Source organism: Delphinapterus leucas, chromosome 3 (genome assembly GCF_059928025.1).
Source record: "Delphinapterus leucas isolate spDelLeu-1000000601 "Yukka" chromosome 3, BTC_Dleu_Yukka2, whole genome shotgun sequence".
NCBI classification, from domain to species: Eukaryota; Metazoa; Chordata; class Mammalia; order Artiodactyla; family Monodontidae; genus Delphinapterus; species Delphinapterus leucas.
The window spans coordinates 37,275,680-37,298,155 of NC_143131.1; the positions used below are offsets into that span (position 1 = coordinate 37,275,680).

The 22,476-nt window shown below is 42.6% G+C and overlaps 2 protein-coding genes across 9 annotated transcripts in view; both read right to left on the reverse strand.

The window, feature by feature from the left end:
• The window catches only part of SELENOP (selenoprotein P), a 129,574-nt gene that overhangs the window by 75,203 nt on the left and 31,895 nt on the right, over positions 1-22,476 (reverse strand). The gene's annotated exons all lie outside the window — the stretch shown is intronic.
• LOC149749542 (uncharacterized) lies at positions 17,295-21,459 on the reverse strand. The gene is given in 4 exon segments (XM_089908557.1): positions 17,295-19,545; positions 19,547-19,825; positions 20,137-20,468; positions 21,054-21,459. Coding segments are annotated over 4 exon segments (1,254 nt in total). The 3' UTR covers positions 17,295-19,308.

Consider the following 22,476-nt stretch of genomic DNA (forward strand, 5'->3'; position numbering starts at 1 on the left):
CCTCTCTCTCTAAGATGGACTTACATCTACCTATTTTCATTTTCTACTTTTGAACATCCCAATAAAAGGGCACAGTTTGTTTTTGTTTTTAAGTGCAAGTGAGCAAAATTACAAGATCCTGAGCCCTGGGATTCAACTATCTGAGTGCAAGTATGGATCCCAGATCTTCCTCAACTTATGATGGGATTCCATTCTGAGAAACCCATTGCAAGTTGAAAATACTGTGAGTCAAAAATACACTTAATACATCTCACCTACCAAACATCGTAGCCTAGCCCAGCCTACTTTAAATGTGCTCAAAACACTTACATTGACCTACAGTTGAGCAAAATCATATAACACAAAGCCTATTTTATAATAAAGTGTTGAACAGCTGGTGCAATCTATTGCATGCTGTACTGAAAGTGAAAAACAGAATGGTTGTAAGGGTACAGGATGGTTGTAAGTGCATTGGTGGTTCACCCGCGTGATCGCATGACTGGGAGCTGTGCTGCCACTGCCCAGCATCATGAGGGTATCGTGTGGCATATTGCTGTCCCAGGAAAAGATCAAAATTGGAAATCTGAATTGTGGTTTCTAAAGCATGTGTATCGCTTTTGCACCTTTATAAAGTCAAAAAATTGTGTCATACCATCGTAAGTCTGAACCTGCCTCAGAGAGTTAACAGGTAAATTGCTTTCCAAAATGCCAGCTACAAAGAAAGTGCTCAATAAGTATCTCTTGTTATTTCTTAAGGTAGAAACTTAGCATCAATGAAGAATAAATGCCCCCCCAAAAAGAGTAGCTGTTAAAGAGTTTTAGTGTGTTCCTGCTGTGAAAGGATAATTTTGACTTTTTAAATCAAATATACCGTGAAATTACTTTATAATTCTTATGTTGATAATTTCTAATCCTCTGCTTTCAGAAACATTGATGGAAAAAAATATAGTTTTCCTCCATTTTGCGTATAGATTGATCATGCCTTTTTTCTAATGGACTAATTCTGTCCATTAAACATAGTCAAATTCAAGTAACAGACATAGAGATTAACAGACATACAGTATCTACTTTATCCTGGGCACCCAAAAACTGAGTGCAGCCTGGTTCCCATCCTCCTTACACTCCCAGTCTAGTTGGAGAGCCAGACAAGAAACACCAGGACCCCATAGGGTTGACTTAAAGACCAAAAAGACCATACTGAATGCTCATGAAATCTTCTATAATGGCTCATATTTTATGATGTGTATTGAGGATGAAATAATAAAAGATGTTTTTTAACCTAAGAATTTAGAAGAAGGAATCCAAGAAGGCAGTTTAGACCCCCACAAAGTGGCAGCAATGAGAAGCTTAGGCAACAGGAGAGGGAGGTGGCCCAAGATGGTGCAGTAGGAAGACCCTGAACTCACCTCCTCCCATGGACACACCGACATATCTACTTACAGAGCTGCTATCTATGAGAACAACCTGAAGGCTAATAGAAAAAACTTTTCCAACTAAAGATATAAAGAAGGAACCACAATGAGATGGATAGGAGGCACAGAGACAAGGTATAGTCAGGACCCACACCCCTGGGTCAGCAACCCACAAATGGGAGGATAATTACAATCATAAAGTTCTTCCCCAAGGAGTGAGGGGACCAAGCCACACATCAGGCTCCCCAGCCCAGGGGTTCTGCACTAACAAGTCCCCCAGAAGGTCTAGCTTTGAAAACCAGTGGGGCTTACATTCAGGAGAACCGGATGGCTAAGGAAGCAGACTCTGCTCTTAAAGGGCGCACACAAAATCTCACATGTTCCATGCAAGAGGCAGTAATTTGAAAGGTGCCTGGGTCAGACCCATTTGCTGATCTTGAAGAGCCTCCCGGAGAGCCAGGAGGCAACAGGGACTACCCCTGTGGATGGAGATGCTGGTGGCAACCATTTTGGGGAGCTCCACCAGTGCTAGCAAGCACCATCTGGAATCCTCCCTCTAGCCTATTAGCAATATATTCTTTGACATCAGTCTTAGCAATATGTTTTTGGATCTACTCAGGCAAGGGAAATAAAAGCAAGATTAAACAAATGGAACTATATTAAACCAAAAAGCTTCTGCAAAGTGAGGGAAACTATCAACAGAATGAAAAGGCCACCTATGAATGGGAGAAGTTATTTGCAAATGATATACCTGACAAGGGGATAATATCCAAAAATATACAAAGAATTCATACCACTCAACATCCAAACAACAATCCAATTTAAAAATGGGCAGAGGGCCTGAATAGACTTTTTCCCAAAGATATATAAATGGCCAACAGACACAGGAAAAAATGCTCAACATCACTAATCACCAAGGAAATGCAAATCAAAACCACAGTGAGATTCCACTCACACCTGTCAGAATGGCAATCATCAAAAAGACAAGAACTAAGTGTTGACAAGGATGTGAAAAAAGGGAACCCTTGTGCACCTGTTGGTGAGATTGTATATTAGTGCAACCACTGTAGAGAACAGTATGGAGGTTCCTCAAAAAAATTAAAAATAGTTACCATCTGATCCAGCAATTTCACTTCTGGGCATTTACCTGAAGAAAACAAAAGATATAAGCAAAAAAACCCAAAAGATGTAAGCAAACCAATGTTCATTGCAGTATTATTTAAAATAGCCAAGATATGGAACCAACCTAAGTGTTCACTGATAAACATGATGTGATATATATATACATATGGAATATTACTCAGTGATTAAAATATGAAATCTTGCCATTTTCAACAACACGTATGGATCCAGAGGGTGTTATGCTAAGTCAGAGAGAGAGAGAGAGACAAATACTGCATGATCTCACTTATATGCGGAATTTAAAAAAACAAAACATATAAACAAAACAAAACCAGACTCAGCCGCATAGATACAGAGAACAAACAGGTATTTGCCAGAGGGGAGATGGGGGAGCAAAATAGGTGAAGGAGATTAAGAGGTACAAACCTCCAGTTATAAAATAAATAAACCATGGGTATGATATAAGCATAAGGAATATGGTAAGTAATGTTGCAATAACTTTGTATGGGGTCAGATGGTTACTAGACTTATTGTGATGATCATTTCAAAATATATGCAAATGTCAAATCACTATGTAGTACACCTGAAACTAACATAATATTATACATCAACTATATATCAATAAAAATAAAATACAAGTATCTTTAAACATGTAAGAAATTAGAGAAACCATTTGTTGCCAATTAAATTAGAAAAAAATTGTAAATACTACTACGCAGTGCTGCCCAAACCTGAGCTGAGGTAAGCATTATTACATACTATTGAGGTTATAAATTAATAGAACCTTTCTGGAGAACAATTTGGAAATAGGTATCAAGAGCTCTAAAAAATGTTCACACCCAGTAATTTCAATCAACTGTAAGAAATAATTTGAAATGTGGAAAAATCATTGTACAAACATTTCTCAAAGTTTGCTGTGATTAAGAAACAATGACCTGGAGATGATCATACTAAGTGAAGTAAGTCAGACAGAGAAAGACATATATCATGTGATATTGCTTATATGCAGAATCTAAAAAAAAAAAATACAAATGAACTTATTTACAAAACAGAAACAGACTCACAGACTTAGAGAACAAATTTATAGTTACCAGGCGGAAAGGGTGGCAGGGGGGGATAGATTGGGAGTTTGGGATTGACATGTACACACTGCTATACTTAAAACAGATAACCAGGACTTCCCTGGTGGTCCAACGGTTAAGACTCCTCGCTTCAACTACAGAGGATGCGGGTTCATTCCCCGGGAGGGGAAGTTCCACAGGCCGCACGGTGTGGCCAATAAAAAAAAAAAGATTAGATAACAAACAAGGACCTACTGTATAGCACAAGGAACTCTGCTCAATATTCTGTAATAACCTAAATGGGAAAAGAATTTGAAAAAGAATAGATACACGTATATGTATAACTGAATCACTTTTCTGTACACCTGAAACTAACACAACACTGTTAATCAACTATACTTCAATATAAAATAAAAATTCTTTTAAATTAAAAAAAGAAACAACCTATAAGTCCAGCATTACGGAAAGTGATTAAATAATTTTATAATCCATAAAATAATATATTATGCAGCCATTAAAATATTTGAAACAACCAAATACAATGTGTAACCCTGGATTGAATCCTGAATTAAATATATACATATAATACATATTATATAGAGAGAGAGAAAATATATATATACACATATATATTTAGAGAGAGAGAATGAATTGGGGATTAAAAAAAGAAGCTTAGGCAATAGCAGCAGATGGTAGATACAAAGGAAATGGGAACAACAGGCTATTCACACAGCTGAGCTGAGGCTGGGGATGAGATATTTGTGATAAAACAGTTCTGCTGGGGCAGGAGGGGATCATAGAGACCCATGTACAGCAAAATGTAGTCTTGATGACCCAGCCATAGAGATCCTCTCTGCCGAGTAGGTGTGGATACCAAAGGACTGGGTGTATCCGAATGCTGGTATATCACTCATCTGAATTCAAGGCCAGGAAGAACCGGCGGGGGGTGGGGGCGGTCAGAAAGGGATGGCTATAAACAGAACAAGGTGGCACATCTATCAAATGGTTCAAGGAACACAGAAGAGGAGCATTAAGAGAAGGAGAAGATGATGAAGAAAGAAGCTAAAAGGGATCATTTATAAAGAAGGGAAGACAGGCTAGGCCTGGAAGGGAAACCATGCCTAGCCCCATCTCTAGCCAGTTTCCGTTTGCCTAAAGACCATTTTCCTTTGGGGCAATGATTTTCAAACTTAGTGGCCATACAAATCAATTTAGGATTTGTTTAAATGCAGACTGTGATCCAGTAGATCTGGGACCAAAGATTCTGCATTTCTAATGAGCTCCAGGTGATGGTAATGCTGTTTGTACTCAACTTTGGTTGCACATTAGAACCACCTGTGCAGTTTTAAAGACAACACCAGTGCTCAGTCCTCAAACTAACAATGATTGAATCTTGGAGCATGGTGCCCGGGCATCAATGTTTTAAAAGCTCCCCAGATGATTCTAGCCCCAGCTAGAGCTGAGAAACACCACTCTAAGGAAATAGAGTGATTCCTGAGTCTCAGTACTTCCAGTAGAAATGCTCACCAACCTCCTTTCTCTTTCTTTACCATTTGTATCTATGCTAGTTCTCCCAGAAGCCCCTCCATCTCCCCCCAAGATTAATCTCTCTCCCTCTGTCCTCAAGCCATCAAGGCTGGAAACGGGCTGGGAGCCAAGACAGCTGCAGTGCCTTACTGCCTCCTCCACCCCAGGCCTCCCCAACTTCAATGGTGTTTGTTTGGTTTTTTTTCTCGGTACTCGGGCCTCTCACAGTTGTGGCCTCTCCCGCTGCGGAGCACAGGCTCCAGACGCACAGGCTCAGCGGCCATGGCTCACGGGCCCAGCCGCTCCGCGGCATGTGGGATCTTCCCGGACCGGGGCACGAACCCGTGTCCCCTGCATCGGCAGGCAGACTCTCAACCACTGCGCCACCAGGGAAGCCCTCAATGGTTTTAATTAAGCTCCCACCACCTGTCAGGATTACCAGGGATGAGTGCCCAGCGTTGACCTCTGCTCCCAATTTGCTCTTGCATCTCAGGTCCCTCTGCCATCTGCTCCTTGATGGAGGATAATAAGTGCCACAGGTAAGTTCCCAATCACTTGAGCCCCAGTCCTAATAACCCGATCTTATTCCAGTTCTTCACCTAATTCCTAAGTTCCTTCCAGGATTTGATTTGGTGCTCAAAGAGTGAGATAATGAATGAGCAACAAAGTGGTGTAGTATATACCAAGGACCTAGGGAACTTCATCTTCTGCTCCCAATGGAGCCACCAGAAAAAAACATTGAGAAAGCATCGGGGTCCCTTTCCGGTAAATCCAGATGAATTACAAGGGATGGTGGTTGACAAAAGAGTAAGCTACCAAAGGCCGGAACTGGACTTCCCTCGTGGTGCAGTGTTTCAGAATCCACCTGCCAGTGCAGGGTACACGGGTTCGAGCCATGGTTTATAGGGCTTGGTTTTAAACATCGTTGCTTTTTGGTGTTATGATTATTATGATAAAAACACAATGTATTCAGGAAAAGAGTAAATACTGAATTTGCATAAAATTTCCAAGTACGACACTTTCTAAGTTTTGACAGATTTGACAGTTATCTAGTATCAGTAAAGTTATATTATAACTCATTCTTGTTGGTAGAGGAAAAAAAACTTTTCATTGAAAGAAAACTGAATTCCCTGTGCAAGAATTCTATTTAAGCCACAAAGTGTATTACAAGACCATGGTCTTGATGTTTCATAACATTACAGAATTAGCCATGGTGACATTCATGGTTCAGAATGTATCCATCCCTACCCCGGCAAGATCTGGGGGCTGGGGTCCAACCAAGCCTTGTTATTTACCATGATTGATTGCCCTCAACATCATCCCTCCAGGAAGCTAACTTTTTAAAAGAACAAATAAGTCTACACTTGCACAAGCTTCCAAAGACTGGAGAAAGGGAACATTTCCCAACTCATTTTTTTTGTTGTTGTTCTTTTTTTTGGTACGTGGGCCTCTCACTCTTGTGCCCTCTCCAGTTGCGGAGCACAGGCTCTGGACGCGCAGGCTCAGCGGCCATGGCTCACGGGCCCAGACACTCCACGGCATGTGGGATCTTCCTGGACCGGGGCACGAACCTGTGTCCCCTGAATCGGCAGGCGGACTCTCAACCACTGCGCCACCAGGGAAGCCCCCCAACTCGTTTTGTAAGGCCAGAATAACTTTGATACAAAAACTGAAAAGGATATTGCAAAAAAGGAAAACCACTAGCCAATTTCATTTATGAAAAATAATGCAAATATTTTAAAAATATCAGGAAATTAAAACCAGCCATATATACGTGTGTGTATATATATACACACAGACATATATATACATACATTTATATATGTAATATCAAGACCAAATTGGGTGTATCTTAGGGACAGATTGACCAATATAACTCAAATTGACCACATAACATGTATTAAAAGAATAAAAGAAAAAATCTCAACAGATATGGAAAACTCATTTGACAAAATTTCAATATCCATTCGTGCTCATTTATTTTTATCCACTCATAAGGATCTTTCCATCTGCCTCTGGATTCAACCTCTAAGTCAATCTGTCCAACAAGAATCAAACGATTTTAATTTGTATGTAAAATATCGCAGACTAGCAGTCCCACAGTAATTCTCAAAAACACAAAGGTAACTGTCCTCACGTTTACAGCCAGGGGAAGAGGAGGGGAAAGAGGAGAGAGATACCGTGGTACTTGTTGCCTGAGGTGTCCCCTTCTCTAAGAGCCGACTCTGGCTTCAGCTGGCTCGGAATCACGCAGGCAGTTCGGCCGCTGCTCAGCAGGAGGCAAACGACAGCTCTCAGGAGCCGTGGTTCTGGGCTGAGCAGCGAGGCGCCATCCGCGTTCCAGCCGGCGCCCGAGGATCAGACGACGGCATCCTCCTCTGCGTCCCCGGGGCCTCTTACAAGGAGCTGGTTCCCAAACTCTCAGCACCCAGTCTTATAGAGTGCTTCTCAGCTCTAACGTGAACACGAATCACCTGCCAGGGACTTTAAAACGAGCTGCGGAGTCAGTACAGCTCCCAGGGGAGGCCCGCGCTCCTTCTGCTGACCGCACTTTGAGAAGCAAGGCCGACTACAAATCCCAGCTTACATCCGGCCCAATAGGAGGACAAGGCGGGAAGCGGGGGCGGGGGGGGGGGGGTGGGTCGGGAAAGCCTCTTCTGTTTTCCATTAACCAATCAGGCCCTCCTGCTGGCTGTTGCAGCACTGACTTACCTGTGCAAAGGAGAGAAGGAAAGCTCCGCCTCGGGAGGTATGAATGGACGTGTTTTGAGTGTGGCAGTTGGGCATGGGGAGGTGGATAATATCTAGGTATAAACAAAGTTCTGCACTGTGTCTGCTATGAATCGGTCACAAACACTCATCTCCCAGACTGTGGTCCAGAGACAGCAGTCAGACTGCAGTTTCAAATTTCTAAATGACTCTGAGGTTTTGATGATGTTGGAAAAAAAGAGTTTTATTTTAGGCAGTGAAAACCGTTTTTAGATCTCATGCCTTTACATTTTAGGTTCAATGATCTCTAGAGTGATTAATAATAGATTTTATGAATTACCACTATCTCCTACCCCAGCCATGTTTTAAGTATTTTCTCTATTTTCTAAAACATTTTTTCACAAACCTCAAAATAACTATAAACAATGGGAGACCAGAAGAGTCTTTATCTTTTCACATCTATTGGTAGGAAACCAGAAGAGTAGAATCCATTTATTCAAATGCTGTCAATTATGAATCAAAATTAAGTAGCTTTATTCCTGAGAGGGAATGCCTTTTCTCCTGTTCCACCCTCTACCTTTATTTTCCCCCCTCTAGTTTTCTCACTCTAAATCAATAAGAAATGTGGGAAGGAAGAGGAGGAAATTTCAGTTTTCCATCACAAATTATGTCCTTTACCAATAAGATGTAGTGAGAGCTCCCTTATGGAATCCCGAAAGATGGGGTAAGGATTGTAGCCAAAGGAGAAGAAGCCAGGCTCTCTCTCTCCTTATATATATCATGTAGATAGAAGCTAAACACCTCTGACTATAATTTGTAGATTTTGGTTTGGGAAAAAAGTTTGAATACTTTAAAAATTGTTTATAATTATGTAAAATAATTCTTAAAATTGAAACCAAAATGGATAAAAAAGATCCTAAATGTGTAACAAGTTGGCATCACAACCACACAAAGCAGAACTGTTTCAAGTGACTTTAAAAGGCAGTGATGTCACAATTTCTCTCTAGTGGGATAGACCTAAGATTTGAAAAACTGCCCCCAAATTATAATGATTTGGGTTATCACATTATTGGTGTTGGAATTGTTAGAATAATTGACAAGGCTGTGTGTGCATTGTGTTTGTGTGGTCAGAAGTGATTGGATGATAGGAGGGGAGAGAACAGGGAGGAAATTTGTTTCATCTGGAGGAAGTGTCTCTCTGGTTCAAACTTCTTTCTGTGCTCCCATTCTTTTTTTTAAATTTATTTTTTAAGATGTACAACACAATGACTTAACATACTGTATACGTTGTGAAATGATTACCATAATCAAGTTAACACATCCTTCACCTCACAAAGTCGTGTGTGTGTGTGTGTGTGTGTGTGTGTGTTGAAAATAGTTAAGATCTACTCTCTTTATGTTCCCCATTCTTCCGCTAGGTTTAAGCTTTTTTCCTTTAATAGCTACTAGTCACTTGCTCATTTTTAATGTGAATGTCTTTTGTTTCTTATCATTACCTAATAATGTTGCACAGTTGGGTCACTAGTCTTATTTTAAGCAAACTTAAATTTGAAATGCAAGCTAATAGTTGCAAATACATGTCAGGGCTTAACACGAAAGGCAAACGATGAGCGCTAAGGATTTGCACTTTCCCATCTAACTGAGTTTTTTGTTCTCCTCCTTAACATCTAAACGAATAAATCAACGAAATTACTTGCTTTAGGGCTGGGGGGTAAATTTTAATTGAAAAACATTCCCTCACAGTCTATAAAACCTGTACGGACAAATCTTGTTCGTTATTATTGACCAAATGCGGGTGATTTAAATTCGGAAAACTTTTAAAATACGTAGAAAATGAAGGGCCCCGAAAGGAAATGGCCCCGGCCCTTAAGCCCTCGGATCGCGGTGTATCCCAGGCTCACGACCTCGCTCAGCTCTGCACCCGCCTTCCAGCCTGCTCCGAGCGTTCCCCCGAGGAGAGATCCCGCAGCGCCTGATGCGGTTCAGGCTGCAGCCCTGACGCTGCAGAATTCTGCACCTGCTTCAGGCAGGAGAGGGGAAACGGGCCTTAGTTGTCTTTGTATGTGTAGCTCTCTTCATAAAACCTGGCAAAAGGCAGGCTCTCAATTAAGGCTTGTTAAATTAATGATTATGCTAAGTTTATAACACTGGAGAGTAAACTTTGGTCATGGAAGGTGCTAAGTGGAAGGTGGCTATACTTGTTACAATTTTACTGTGGGTCCATATAAGAATGTAAAAATCTATCTAGGGATATTTTTTAAAGCCATTTGTTCTTCATTGGGATTATCCTTCTATCATAATAGTATTGATCAAATAATAATGATTATACCTTTACTAAGGTTATTAATTATATTGTCAGAAGCTATCACCTTACCTATATAATTTTATGAAATCATCAAAGCTATTTTTTATGTATTTTTTAAAATTGTTTGGCCAAACCGCGCAGCATGTGGGATCTTAGTTCCCCAAACCCACGCCCTCTGCGTGGGAAGCGTGGAGTCTTAACCACTGCACTACCAGGGAAGCCCTAAATAACTTATTTAATTCTTAATGGAAGGGCTTATAAGAAAGGAAAACTAAATTTTTAAGATGAAATATTGAGAAGAATTTGGGGGTTTTGTTTTACATTTCCCTTTTTCTCATCTAAAAATCATGAACAGGGGCTTCCCTGATGGCAGAGTGGTTAAGAATCCACCTGCCAATGCAGAGGACACGGGTTCGAGCCCTGGTCCAGGAAGATCCCACATGCAGCAGAGCAACTAAGCGCGTGCGCCACAACTACTGAGCCTGCGCTCTAGAGCCTGCAAGCCACAACTACTGAGCCTGCGCACCACAACTACTGCAGAGCGCGTGCCTAGAGCAGTGCTCCACAACAAGAGAAGCCACCACAATGAGAAGCTTGCGCACTGCTACCAGGGGTAGCCCCCCGCTCACGGCAACTAGAGAAAAGCACACGAACAGCAACGAAGACCCAGCACAGCCAAAAATAAAATTAATTAATTAAAATAAAATTTAAAAAAACTAACCACTCCATATTTTGGGGCCACTCACCAATTCAATAAATTGAACAATTATTTATTCAAAAATAACTAAATAAATAAATTAATTAAAATGAACAATGTCAAACCAATATTCTCAAAATATCCTGAAAACAGGGGGAAAAAAACTTGAATACTTGAATATTTTCTGAGGAAAATCTAGATTCATTCTATCAAGGTCGTTAAAAGGTAAAGAGACTGCAACAAGCTTTAAAAAGTATAAAGTTGAATGTTTTGTCGTTGTTTCTTTTTCTGGCGTTTAGCAACAAAAAAAAAGAATGCACTTAATAGTTTAAGCAGAAAAGGATTTATTAGGAGATAAAGATAACTTAAAATCCAGAAGAAAGGTGAACAGAAATTTTAGACTGAAAATCGGAGAATAACTCTCAGAAGCACACTGCAGGCTGATGCACAAAGAGAGATTCTGCCAAAAATCAGAAAATACTGCATCTGTGGCCACCAACCCACAGCTGCTCTCTCAGGAACTATGCAGCCCCTGGCAAATGTTAGAATTTGGGGTCATTCCAAGTGTTTGTGTGGAATGTGCGCATCAAGTAATCCTCATGCACTATTGTTAGAGGGTAAATGCTTCATTCTAAAGAACAACCTGGCAAAAGTCAGTAAAATTAGGTTTATGCATTTTCCATGGCACAATGCTGCTCATGGGTACATATCCTAGAGAAATTTTCTCACAGGTCCTATAAGGGACTATTACACATGGTGATGGTGACTAAGTGGCTATCTGAGCACCCACTGGGGACGACAGATAGGTAGAGTGGCAGAGACACATCAGAGGCTAACGTGCCAGACTTGGAAGCAGCAGATCAAATGTCCATGTAAAGATCTTGGGAAATTGCAACTGAGTGGGAAATAATAAGTAAAATCACATGTATAACCTAATACTTTTTACATGAATTGAAAATATAAGCACACAAAAGAATAAACAACATATTACAAGACTGACACAAGAAGAGACTTTTTAAATAAAATATTCATGGCAAGAATTTCAGTGGAAGAAGGGAAAGCATATAAGGGGAATAAATAAGAATAGAATACACACAATTACATAAAAGAGGATAGGGATCAGCAAAAAACATTCTTGAAAATGTGACATCCCAACCCAGTGGCCCTTTAGATTTGAAATTCATAACAATTTTTTTTTCTTTTTTTCTTATTTTTTTGCGGTACGCGGGCCTCCCACCGCTGTGGCCTCTCCCGTTGCGGAGCACAGGCTCCGGACGCACAGGCTCAGCGGCCATGGCTCACGGGCCTAGCCGCTCCGTGGCATGTGGGATCTTCCCGGACCGGGGCACGAACCCGTGTCCCCTGCATCAGCAGGCAGACTCTCAACCACTGCGCCACCAGGGAAGCCCCTGAAATTCATAACAATTTTGAATATTCCTTTGATTGAGGTAATCTAGTGTAGAGAAAAATAGAAAAATTACACTTCTAAGTAGTCATGAGACTTTCCTTTTCCCAACCTAACATAATGATTCCTTTGCTAATTCCCCTGCCTGATACATATGCTTGAAGACCTAGGTTCTCAGTCCAGTGACAGCACGAACTAGCAGCTTTGTGATCTTGAATTATGATCTAACCTCATGGAATCTATTCTCTACAATCAGGCAATGCCTTTCTGATATGGGAAGAAAATTAGTGAGAGGAATTTGTCTAGGCTTGTCTGAAACATGGAGCGGCTTTCTATAGTCTATGGAAATTGTCAATAACTGGACACTTCTCACCTCACTGCGCTACCTCTGCCTGCCAAAACCCACAGAATTTCAGTAGTGACTTCCAGAAGTGAGCCAATCCCTTCTGCTTTATTTTCCTCACTAAGAAAATGGAGGATAATTATGGAACCCACCATATCAATGTTTAATGGCCACACCCCCTTAGGCATACACCTAACACAATGTAAACTCAAAAATGTTAACTAGAATTTTATTCTAACTGCTCCCTTCTAGAAATTTTGGGGAATAAGATTTTCACCAGCACTAGTTCTGTGGCTCTTCAAAGTTTACACTTTCTCCCCTGTGAGTTATTTCCTAAACCCTTTGCCCCTCACCTCTTCACTTTCTAAGATACCACACCACCCTTTCCATCATTTCCTGTTGAGAGATTTTCTGGGCCACCTTCACTGGAGCCTTTCCATGGAAAGGCTCAGGCCTTTCCATGGAACATTGAAAAAGCATTGTCTGTGTCCATTTGTTGGACCACAGGCTGATATTCTTATTATTTCAATCAATTCCGAGTCCTTCAGTTGGGATTAGCCTGTGAAACATAAATTATACCACCTGAGAAACTGGGGTATGTTGCAGACACTGCTGTGCCTTTACTTAAATACTTCGATTTTTTTTGTTTGATCTTTATTTCTAAGAAGTGCACATAAAAAAGAGAAATTGTTGAAGATAAAAGATTGCCAGAAATTCTATCTTTACTTTTAACTCTAGCACTTGTTTCTTTTTTCCAAGCTAATAACTAATCACTGGGGGAGAGGAGATGAAAAGTGAATACATAGTCCCTCAATGTACTTAGAGAGGACAGTATTCTACAATCCTCCTGGCCAATAACACAGAGATTGCAGTACAATTTCTTAGCAATAGGTCTAAAGTCCAATATAATCTACAATATAATCTTATAATCTACTCTCTGTAGATCACAGTTTGGCCCCCAAACTATGTGATATCAAAACAGATCTGATCTTAGGTGAATGTATATTATGCTCTTTCTTTACTCCAGTTAGCATGAATACTCATTCTTTCCACACCATGAGTATCAATGACATGCTACAGAATGCTACCCCACACCAGGATGGTCACACTTATATTCTCTCAAGATATGCACCTTCTAATCTGTTTAAAATCCTCTGCATTCTGAATCCTAAAGTACATCTACCCTAGTATTTCATAAAAGATATTGAGGACTTGTATTTTTTTTTCCTAGTTACATATTAATATGAAATCATGATATACACATTATTATGTAACTAACTCTCTCCTCTTAATATCCTGGCCAAGTTTTTAAATGACTATGTAATGAAATTCTCTCTTTCAACAACTACACATACCCTTTTTGGTGGATGTAAAAATATTCTATTTCAAATTTCCTATATTAGACATTTCCTTGTTTTTACTTTTTGGCTCAAATAATCTCCATCCTATGGAGGTTTTTTTGGTGGAATACATTGCTAGAAGTGAAATTTTTATGTTGTATAACGTTCTGTGTATAATAAACTTAACTTATATAATTTAATGTTCTTCAAAATATAGCAGCCATAATTTCCTACTTGAATTATATGTCTACTGCCCTACTCTCAATAGCAGTGGTTATAACCAACTTAAAATATCTACGGTAGGCAAACTATGTATATCCCAGTTTTTTCCACTTCTTTGATTTTGGGGAATGTGAGCATAGTTTTTTAATTTCTTCACAGGTGCTTTTGCAGCATTAATGGTATTATCTATCACCCTTGAGAATTATGTTGCAACTACATTTTCTTCCTTTGGACTAAACTTTAAAGTGACTTCGTAGCCAGCCTCTAAGATGACCAACAATGATCCCTGCCTCCTAGTATTCACAGCCTTGTGCAGTCCCCTCCCACATTGTTCCAGGGTTGGTCTGTGTGATCCATAGAATATGGTAGAAATGATAATGTCTCTCCTGAGATTGGGTTACAAAAGATGCTACTGGTTCCATTTTGATCACTCTACCACGCTATCTCCTCCCTCTTAGATAATCCCCTTTGGAGGCATCCAGCTGCCACATCATGAATAGCTCTGTGGGGAGGCCCTTGTGTTAAGCAATTGAGACCTCTTGTCAAGAAGGAGCTTAGAAGGTGATCCTCCAGCCCAAGGCAAAGCTTCAGACTGCACCTTCATGAGGAACTCTGAGCAAGACCACCCAGCTAAGCTATTCCAGATTCCTGATTCTCAGAAACCGTGAGATAATAAATGTTTTTGGTAAGCTGCTAAATTTTGGAGTCGTTTGTTACAGAGCAAGAGATAACTAATTGAATTAGTGGATTTTAAATGTAATTATGTGTCTCCATATATAATTTATATTGAGTGTATGAATGCATTTTAATGTATTTAATGGTACGCTGACACATGTCTCTTTGTGTTTAATTTTTCACTAATGATTATAATTTTAAGATTAATCAATGTAGCTATATATATAAAACTTGTTTATTTCATCTAACTGCTGCAGAATATTTTATAGAATGAATACACAGCATTTTACATACACATCATGGATGCCTCCAACTCCCCTTTATCACAAACAAAAATGAGATAAACACCATTATGTGTGTACCTTAGGGACCTGTATGAGATGTTTTCTGGGATACAGATGCTGGAGGGGGTTTAGAGGGACAATGAACAAAAGCCTACATAACTTCCACAAATACTGCCATATTGCTTTTCAGAATTAATAGTAACACCAGGCCTCTTGAGAGGTCAGTTCACAGCAAATCCTCACCAGCTCTTTGCATAATCTACATTTCTAATTTTTTCCCTTTCGATGCTTTCACAGTTTTAATTAATATTTACCTTACATATAATAATTTTCAGACTCCATTTAAGTTTTAGACATTCTGTGTTGATCAAATATGGATTGACTGTTGCTACCTTCTTTCACATTTTTCCTCTGCGTTGCCTGCTTTATCATTTTGATTTGCAGAGCTGACATTGCTTGTACATAGATATTCAGTACTTCTGAATTTTAGACTTCGATATTATGGTCTCCCAGTCTGTAATCTAATGAATAGAAATTTTTCTTGTTTCCGTGTACTATCCTTCCTGACAACCATTTTTGGTAGCGTACTATGTGAATATTTTCAGGACATATAACAATCACATATTAGAGTGCCCAGATACCTCTTCATTCCTGCCCTGCTATTATTGTCGTATACTTTGCACCTTGTTGGTTGTTGATACTGAGCATCTGCAGACGAACGCCATTGCTGGATCTCAACTGCAGTGACTTCTTCTGGGTGTACCCACACCACAAACTAGCTGTGCCTCCCCTCTGCCTTGGATTTCAGCTTTGACTAGGTTCAAACATTTCTGAGTTGGCCTCATCCTCCATCCACCAAGGCAGAGCTCTTCTATTCTGAGTATCTTTGTCTGAATCTTCACCTCAGCTGCGAGTGTCCTAAACTGCCCTCATAAAACTTTCAACTAGTTGAGCTTTCAGTCATCTGCCATCTTTACTGTCTGTTCTGTTGTTTGATTTTTCTGTTTTGTTACTTAGCATTTATTATTTCTACTATGGTCTTTTTCCTCCTGAAGTTAACAATAAAAATCTGGCTTTCAGAAACAGAAATATAGATCAATGGAACAAGATAGAAATCCCAGAGATAAACCCACGCACTTATGGTCAATCAATCTATGACAAAGGAGGCAAAAATATACAATGGAGAAAAAACAGTCTCTTCAATAAATTGTGCTGGGAAAACTGGACAGCGACATGTAAAAGAATGAAATTAGAACATTCTCTAACACCATACACAAAAATAAACTCAAAATGGACTAAAGACCTAAGTGTAAGACCAGATACTATAAAGCTCTTAAAGGAAAACATAGGCAGAACGCTCTTTGACATAAATCGCAGCAATATCTTTTTGGATCCACCTCTTAGAGTAAAAAATAGAAACAAAAGTAAACAAATGGGACCTAATTAAACTTAAAACCTTTTGCACAGCAAAGGGAACCATAAACAAAACGAAAAGACAACCCACAGAATGGGAGAATATATTTGCAAACAAAGCGGCAGACAAGGGATTAATCTCCAAAACATACAAACAGCTCATGCAGTTCAATATCAAAAACAAACAAGCAACCCAATCAAAAACTGGACAGATCTAAATAGACATTTCTCCAAAGAAGACATACAGATGGCCAAAAAACACATGAAAAGATGCTCAATATCGCTAATTATTAGAGAAATGCAAATCTGAACTGCATTGAGGTATCACCTCACATTGGTCAGAATGGCCATCATCAAAAAGTCTACAAACAATAAATGCTGGAGAGGGTGTGGAAAAAAGGGAACCTTCCTACACTGTTGGTGGGAATGTAAATTGGTACAGCCACTATGGAGAACAGTATGGAGGTTCCTTAAAAAACTAAAAGTAGAACTACCATATGACCCAGCAATCCCACTCCTGGGCATAGGTACAGAGAAAACCATACTTTGAAAATATACATGCACCCCTATGTTCACTGCAACACTGTTTACACTAGCCAAGACATGGAAGCAACCTAAATGTCCATCAACAGACGAATGGATAAAGAAGATGTATATATATATATATATATATACAATGGAATACTACTCAACCATAAAGACGAATGAAATAATGCTATTTGAAACAACATGGATGGACCTAGAGATTATCATACTAAGTGAAGTCAGAAAAAGACAAATATCATATGATATCACTTATATGTGAAATCTAAAAAAATGATACCAATGAACTTCTTTACAAAACAGAAACAGACTCACAGACTTCAAAAACAAACTTATGGTTACTAAAGGGGAAAGCCTGGAGGGGAGGGATAAATTAGGAGTTTGGGATTACCGTATGCACACTACTATACATAAAATTGATATTCAACAAGGACCTACTGTATAGGACAGGGAACAAAAAAAATCTGGCTTTGAAGGGAGGCATCACATTTAGAATGTTTCTCTCTGGCCATCAAATCAGCTATGGCAATGCTCATGGACTTGGCTGTATTCTTTTTTTTTTAATTAATTAATTTATTTATTTTTGGCTGCATTGGGTATTCGTTGCTGAGCGCGGGCTTTCTCTAGTTGCGGCGAGCGGGGGCTACTCTTCCATGTGGTGCTTGGACTTCTCATTGCGGTGGCTTCTCTTATTGCAGAGCACAGGCTCTAGGTGTGCAGTCTTCAGTAGTTGTGGCACACGGGATCAGTAGTTGTGGCTCGCGGGCTCTAGAGTGCAGGATCAGTAGTCGTGTCGCAGGGCTTAGCTGCTCCACAGCATGTAGGATCTTCCAGGACCAGGGCTCAAACCTGTGTCCCCTGCATTGGCAGGTGGATTCTTAACCACTTCGCCACCAGGGAAGTCCCTTTGCTGTATTCTTGAATGGTCTCTTGACTACCATTTTGCTCTCTCATTAAGATGTAAGGACTGAAAAGTGTAGCCAGATTTTCATCATTTTTTAAAATTTTATTTATTTATTTTTGGCTGCATTGGTTCTTCATTGCTGCGTGGGCTTTCCCTGGTTGCTGCGAGCAGGGGCTACTCTTCGTCGCAGTGCATGGGCTTCTCATTGCAGTGGCTTCTCTTGTTGCGGAGCACGGGCTCTAGGTATGCGGGCTTCAGTAGTTGTGGCACGTGGGCTCAGTAGTTGTGCCTCATGGACTCTAGAGCACAGGCTCAGTAGTTGTGGCACAAGGGCTTAGTTGCTCCATGGCATGTGGGATCTTCCCGGACCAGGGCTCGAACCCGTGTCTCCTGCATTGGCAGGCAGATTCTTACCCACTGTGCCACCAGGGAAGCCCCCAGATTTTCATCTTTTTGTGTGTGGCTCCAATCACAGCACCCGGTACAGGGAAGAACATCAAAATGTGCTTCCTAAGTCTTAGGAACGACTATAATTTATCACAGTAAAATAAATTCCTAGTCAAGGAAATCTACAATGTATCCACTTATACTTCTCTCAACAGGTTGAAAAGGATGCATTACAGTGCAATACACCATAGATATGATATGCCTAGGAAAAAATCCATTTACAAGGAAAACACTCCCCTCAAAAGGCAGTGTTTAACATTTATTCTCATTAAGATTGGAATTGTATCCATGATGATATCGTTAATATAATGGTAATAATTGGGCAAATAAATTTCTGCCAGGTAATCCTATTTACTTTTATGATTGGATACATTCATGAAAGCTGCTTTGTAATGCCTTCCATTTCAGAGATGACAAAAGGAGGCCTAGAGAGAGGAGATAATCTGCTGAGAGTCACTCATTCAGAGAGGGGTGGAACTGCCCCTCCACCCAAGCAGTCCATTTCTGGGGCTTCTTGTCATGACACTGGTCTGAACACAGTCTTAATTCCTTTGAATTGAGCAATTTACCAGGAGAAGACAACATTAGGAGAGTGAAAGTTCAAGTTTAGAATTGGGTCACCACCCTTGCCCTTCTTTCACTTGGAAAATCCGCCTTTGGCATTCTGCCCCCTTCTCCGCCACATGCCTCCCTCTCCCCGAAAGCATTCTTCTGCTTGGAGATCTGGGTTTCGGTTTCTGTTCCAAGAAAGCAATTTGGAGCTTTCTACACCCCAGTGTCCGCCCAAACATTTTTCCCCTCCAGTGTGCTAATACTTTTCCTTTTCAACCGGAATCTGTATCTTGAAGAGATTTGACCATGAATAATTTTATCCAAGATGATTGGGTTTTGTATTAATATTATCAGGTCTTCTGATGCAATTATCTTGTAGGATTAATGTCACCACCCAAACTCCCCCCATCTGGCCAGGAGGCCAAAAGAGCATAAAAACTCGCGGGCTGGGGGCTTCCAATTCCCAGACACTCGGTATCGCCCGGTGTGAGACCCACGCGATGGCGCAGCCCTTTCCCGGCTGTGGGCGCCGGGGCCCCAGACGTCGCCAGCCCCGAGCTCAGCGGACTCTGAGCCCTGGACGCTCCCTTTCTACCCCGCCCCGTGCGAGCTCTCCTGGGAAGGCCCAGACTTCGACTGGGAAATGCTTTCCAGTCCCTGCGGCGGGCTTCTGCGCTGGGACCGTTCGCGAAACAGACACTTTGCTGGAGGCCGAAGCCCTCGCGACGGGACGCAGAGCCACCGGCCCCGGACCAGACGCCCACGACCCACCCGGACCCAGAGGCGCCCCAGGAGAGGCGGCCGCCGCCCCCGCAGCCTCCCTCGGCGGGTGGCACCGCTTCCCGGACGGACTAGCAGAGCCCGAGAACGCTGACGGCAGGGACCCTATGGAGCGTCGCCCGGCTCCTGCCCCTGGGACCCGCCGCACGTCCCAAGGTTGGTGGCAGCGGATCCGACGCTCAGTGGCCTGGAAGACCCAGGGCTGCCAGGAGCCCCGAGATTTGCGCTGAGTCCCTCATCTCCGCGGACAAATTATGTTACAGCGTCGTCTCTGCCTTTGCTCCACAAGGATGGAAGCTCTTTGTCTTCAGAGCCCTTTCCTTTAATTTTCCTTTCGCTAGTCAGTAAAGATGACGAAAAACGATGTCACAGTCTGTTATTTGTCCCGTGAGTCCCTGGTTTGTCTATGTGGGAAGACAAGGCTCACGGGCATCGGTGGCCTCTGCCGGCTCCCGGGCGGGATACTGGGTCACCGGCTTTGCTGGGCGCCGGCGGATGCTGGGGTCGCCTGTGCACACGGAGCCGGGGATGGTGGAGCGTGACCTCTCGTGTGACTCCCGAATACAGGCTGGGCCTCCAAGAACAGCAGAGGGGCCGCCCGCAGCCCCGAGGACTTCACTCGCCCAGGAAGCGTCCCTTCTCCGTGGCCCTGGCCCTTTTTGGCCCCGAGTCCATCTCAGGGCCCTCCAGGCATCTGCAGGCGGCTCTGGCGCCGCCTCCACCTCATTCCCCCCACCCCCTCCCCGAACTTGCCCAGAAGTTCAGGCTTCCTCAGGCGCTAACCAAATCCCAGCAAGTGTCCCTTACCCCTCCGACCCTCTGCAACCCCCTTGCCCAGTGCCTGCCAGCGACTGGCCGAGCTGACCTGCTGTGAGATTGCTAGCGTGGAAGCCAAGGGGATAACGACCCTGGACTAGCGGCCGGGGAGACCAGCCACCCTGCCCTTATAGGATGGACTGAGCGCTCTCGGATTCGGGAGGGGCGTGATCGCTGCACTCCCCACTCCAACCCAGTGACTTTGCTTAGGTGTGCCTCGCAAGCAGAGAGTGAATGGAAACCACCAGGAATGGGCCTCTCTCCACAGGGACCTTCCTCTCCTCCCATCCCTCTCCTTTAACTCAATCAGCAAAACCACTCGGAATTTCCAAACCCCTCCCAGCAAGAGGCAGTTTTCTCCTTAATCTGCGAGGCTCCGAGGCAATTTGCAAGGCAAATGAGTGTCTATCCCCACTTATCTGGGCTTGGGTTTCCGATCTTCTGTACTAGACAGACCCTATAAAAGGCACAGTCAGCATGGGGCTGAATCATTCGCCCCTTTGCTTAGACCCGCTACGCGTCTGGCCTGGGAGGAGGCTGAAGCCATGGAACCGCACGCATACTACACCTGGGAAGAGCTGTCCTGGAGGAGGGCGCATCCAGAGCCCCACATGCCACCGGGCCTCAACCGAGAACAGGCCTGGGCCTGGGCTCTGGATAACTTCCCTGCGCTGAGCCGCCCCTCCTGCCAAAGCCCCCAGTTCTGCGAGGACGCGCACTACTGTGCATGTGGGCTGCCGCGGCGCGCTTGCCCCGGACACGCAGACGGTCGCCAGGCGGAGAGCGGCCACAAACGCTGGCGAGACCCACAAGCGCAGGAACCAACGGCTAACCCGAGGTGGAGCGACGGTCCCGTCAAGAAGAGGCCGAAGCCACACCCCGCAGGGCACAATCGGGCCTGAACAGCCAGGAGATGCTCGCATCAGCGGAGGCCGACAGACACGCGGCCAGATGGCCTCCAGGAGCCCAGGACGATCCCCATCCCCTACCCCGAAGCTGCGGAAGCCCTGTGTAGGCTTGAAACCCTGTGGAGCTCGGCAAGGAAAGGAGTCACAGCCTTCTGTCCGGCCCACGGCGCCCCTTCAACCCATGCCCTGGCCTGGACTTCTCCCCTGGGCCTCGCCTTGCTCTGGGATGATCCTGGAGGACTCTGTGGGGCAGACCAGTCCTTATTTGTCCCTACTTTCCTGGATTACTGACAGCTCTCTCAATTAGAAATCTCTCTTCAGGGAATCCATACTATCTTAAGGAGCTTTCTCGTACTCAGAGTCTTGTACTTATGCTTCTTATGTATTCCAATTGTGCACAATGATTAAAGCCTGTTTCCTTATTTTCTGCCTGTGGAATTGATTTGGGTGTGTGGAGTCTGGACTGGAAGTGGTGCAGGTGGGCCTGTGCCTGAAAGGAGAGCCGGGACCCAGGTCAGGGCTCATTAACATCAACGAAATGCAAAGTGAAACCATGACATAACTCTGACTACCTTAGTGACCTATATTAAACTTTTTCATTTGATCCAATGTTGGTAAAGTAGTAACTCCACAACACAGCTTTTGGGAATGAATCTGAAAGGATCTTTGGAAAGGCAATACTGTATGCAGATACACATCAAACATCTCAATATGTATTCTTTGGCCCAGAATTCCACTTCTTACAAGCAAGGAATTATACTTTAAAAAACAAATGTGCTTTTCGGTAAAGGATTGGAAAAAAATAAATTATGATATATCTGCAGGAAACCCTCTCCCATTTTAACAACTGCTCCCCACTTCCCCATCCGTATGTCAGCAGGAGTAGGCAAGTTAAGGCTTAACCTTTCTGCTAACTGGCTATTGGTTGATGGTCTAGGTCTTGGCATCTTACCCAAGCCAAGTCAGAAGTCCCTACCATGGAATGTGCAACTGGGACTTAGAATTTGATCTGAACATGTACTCCAGGTGCCA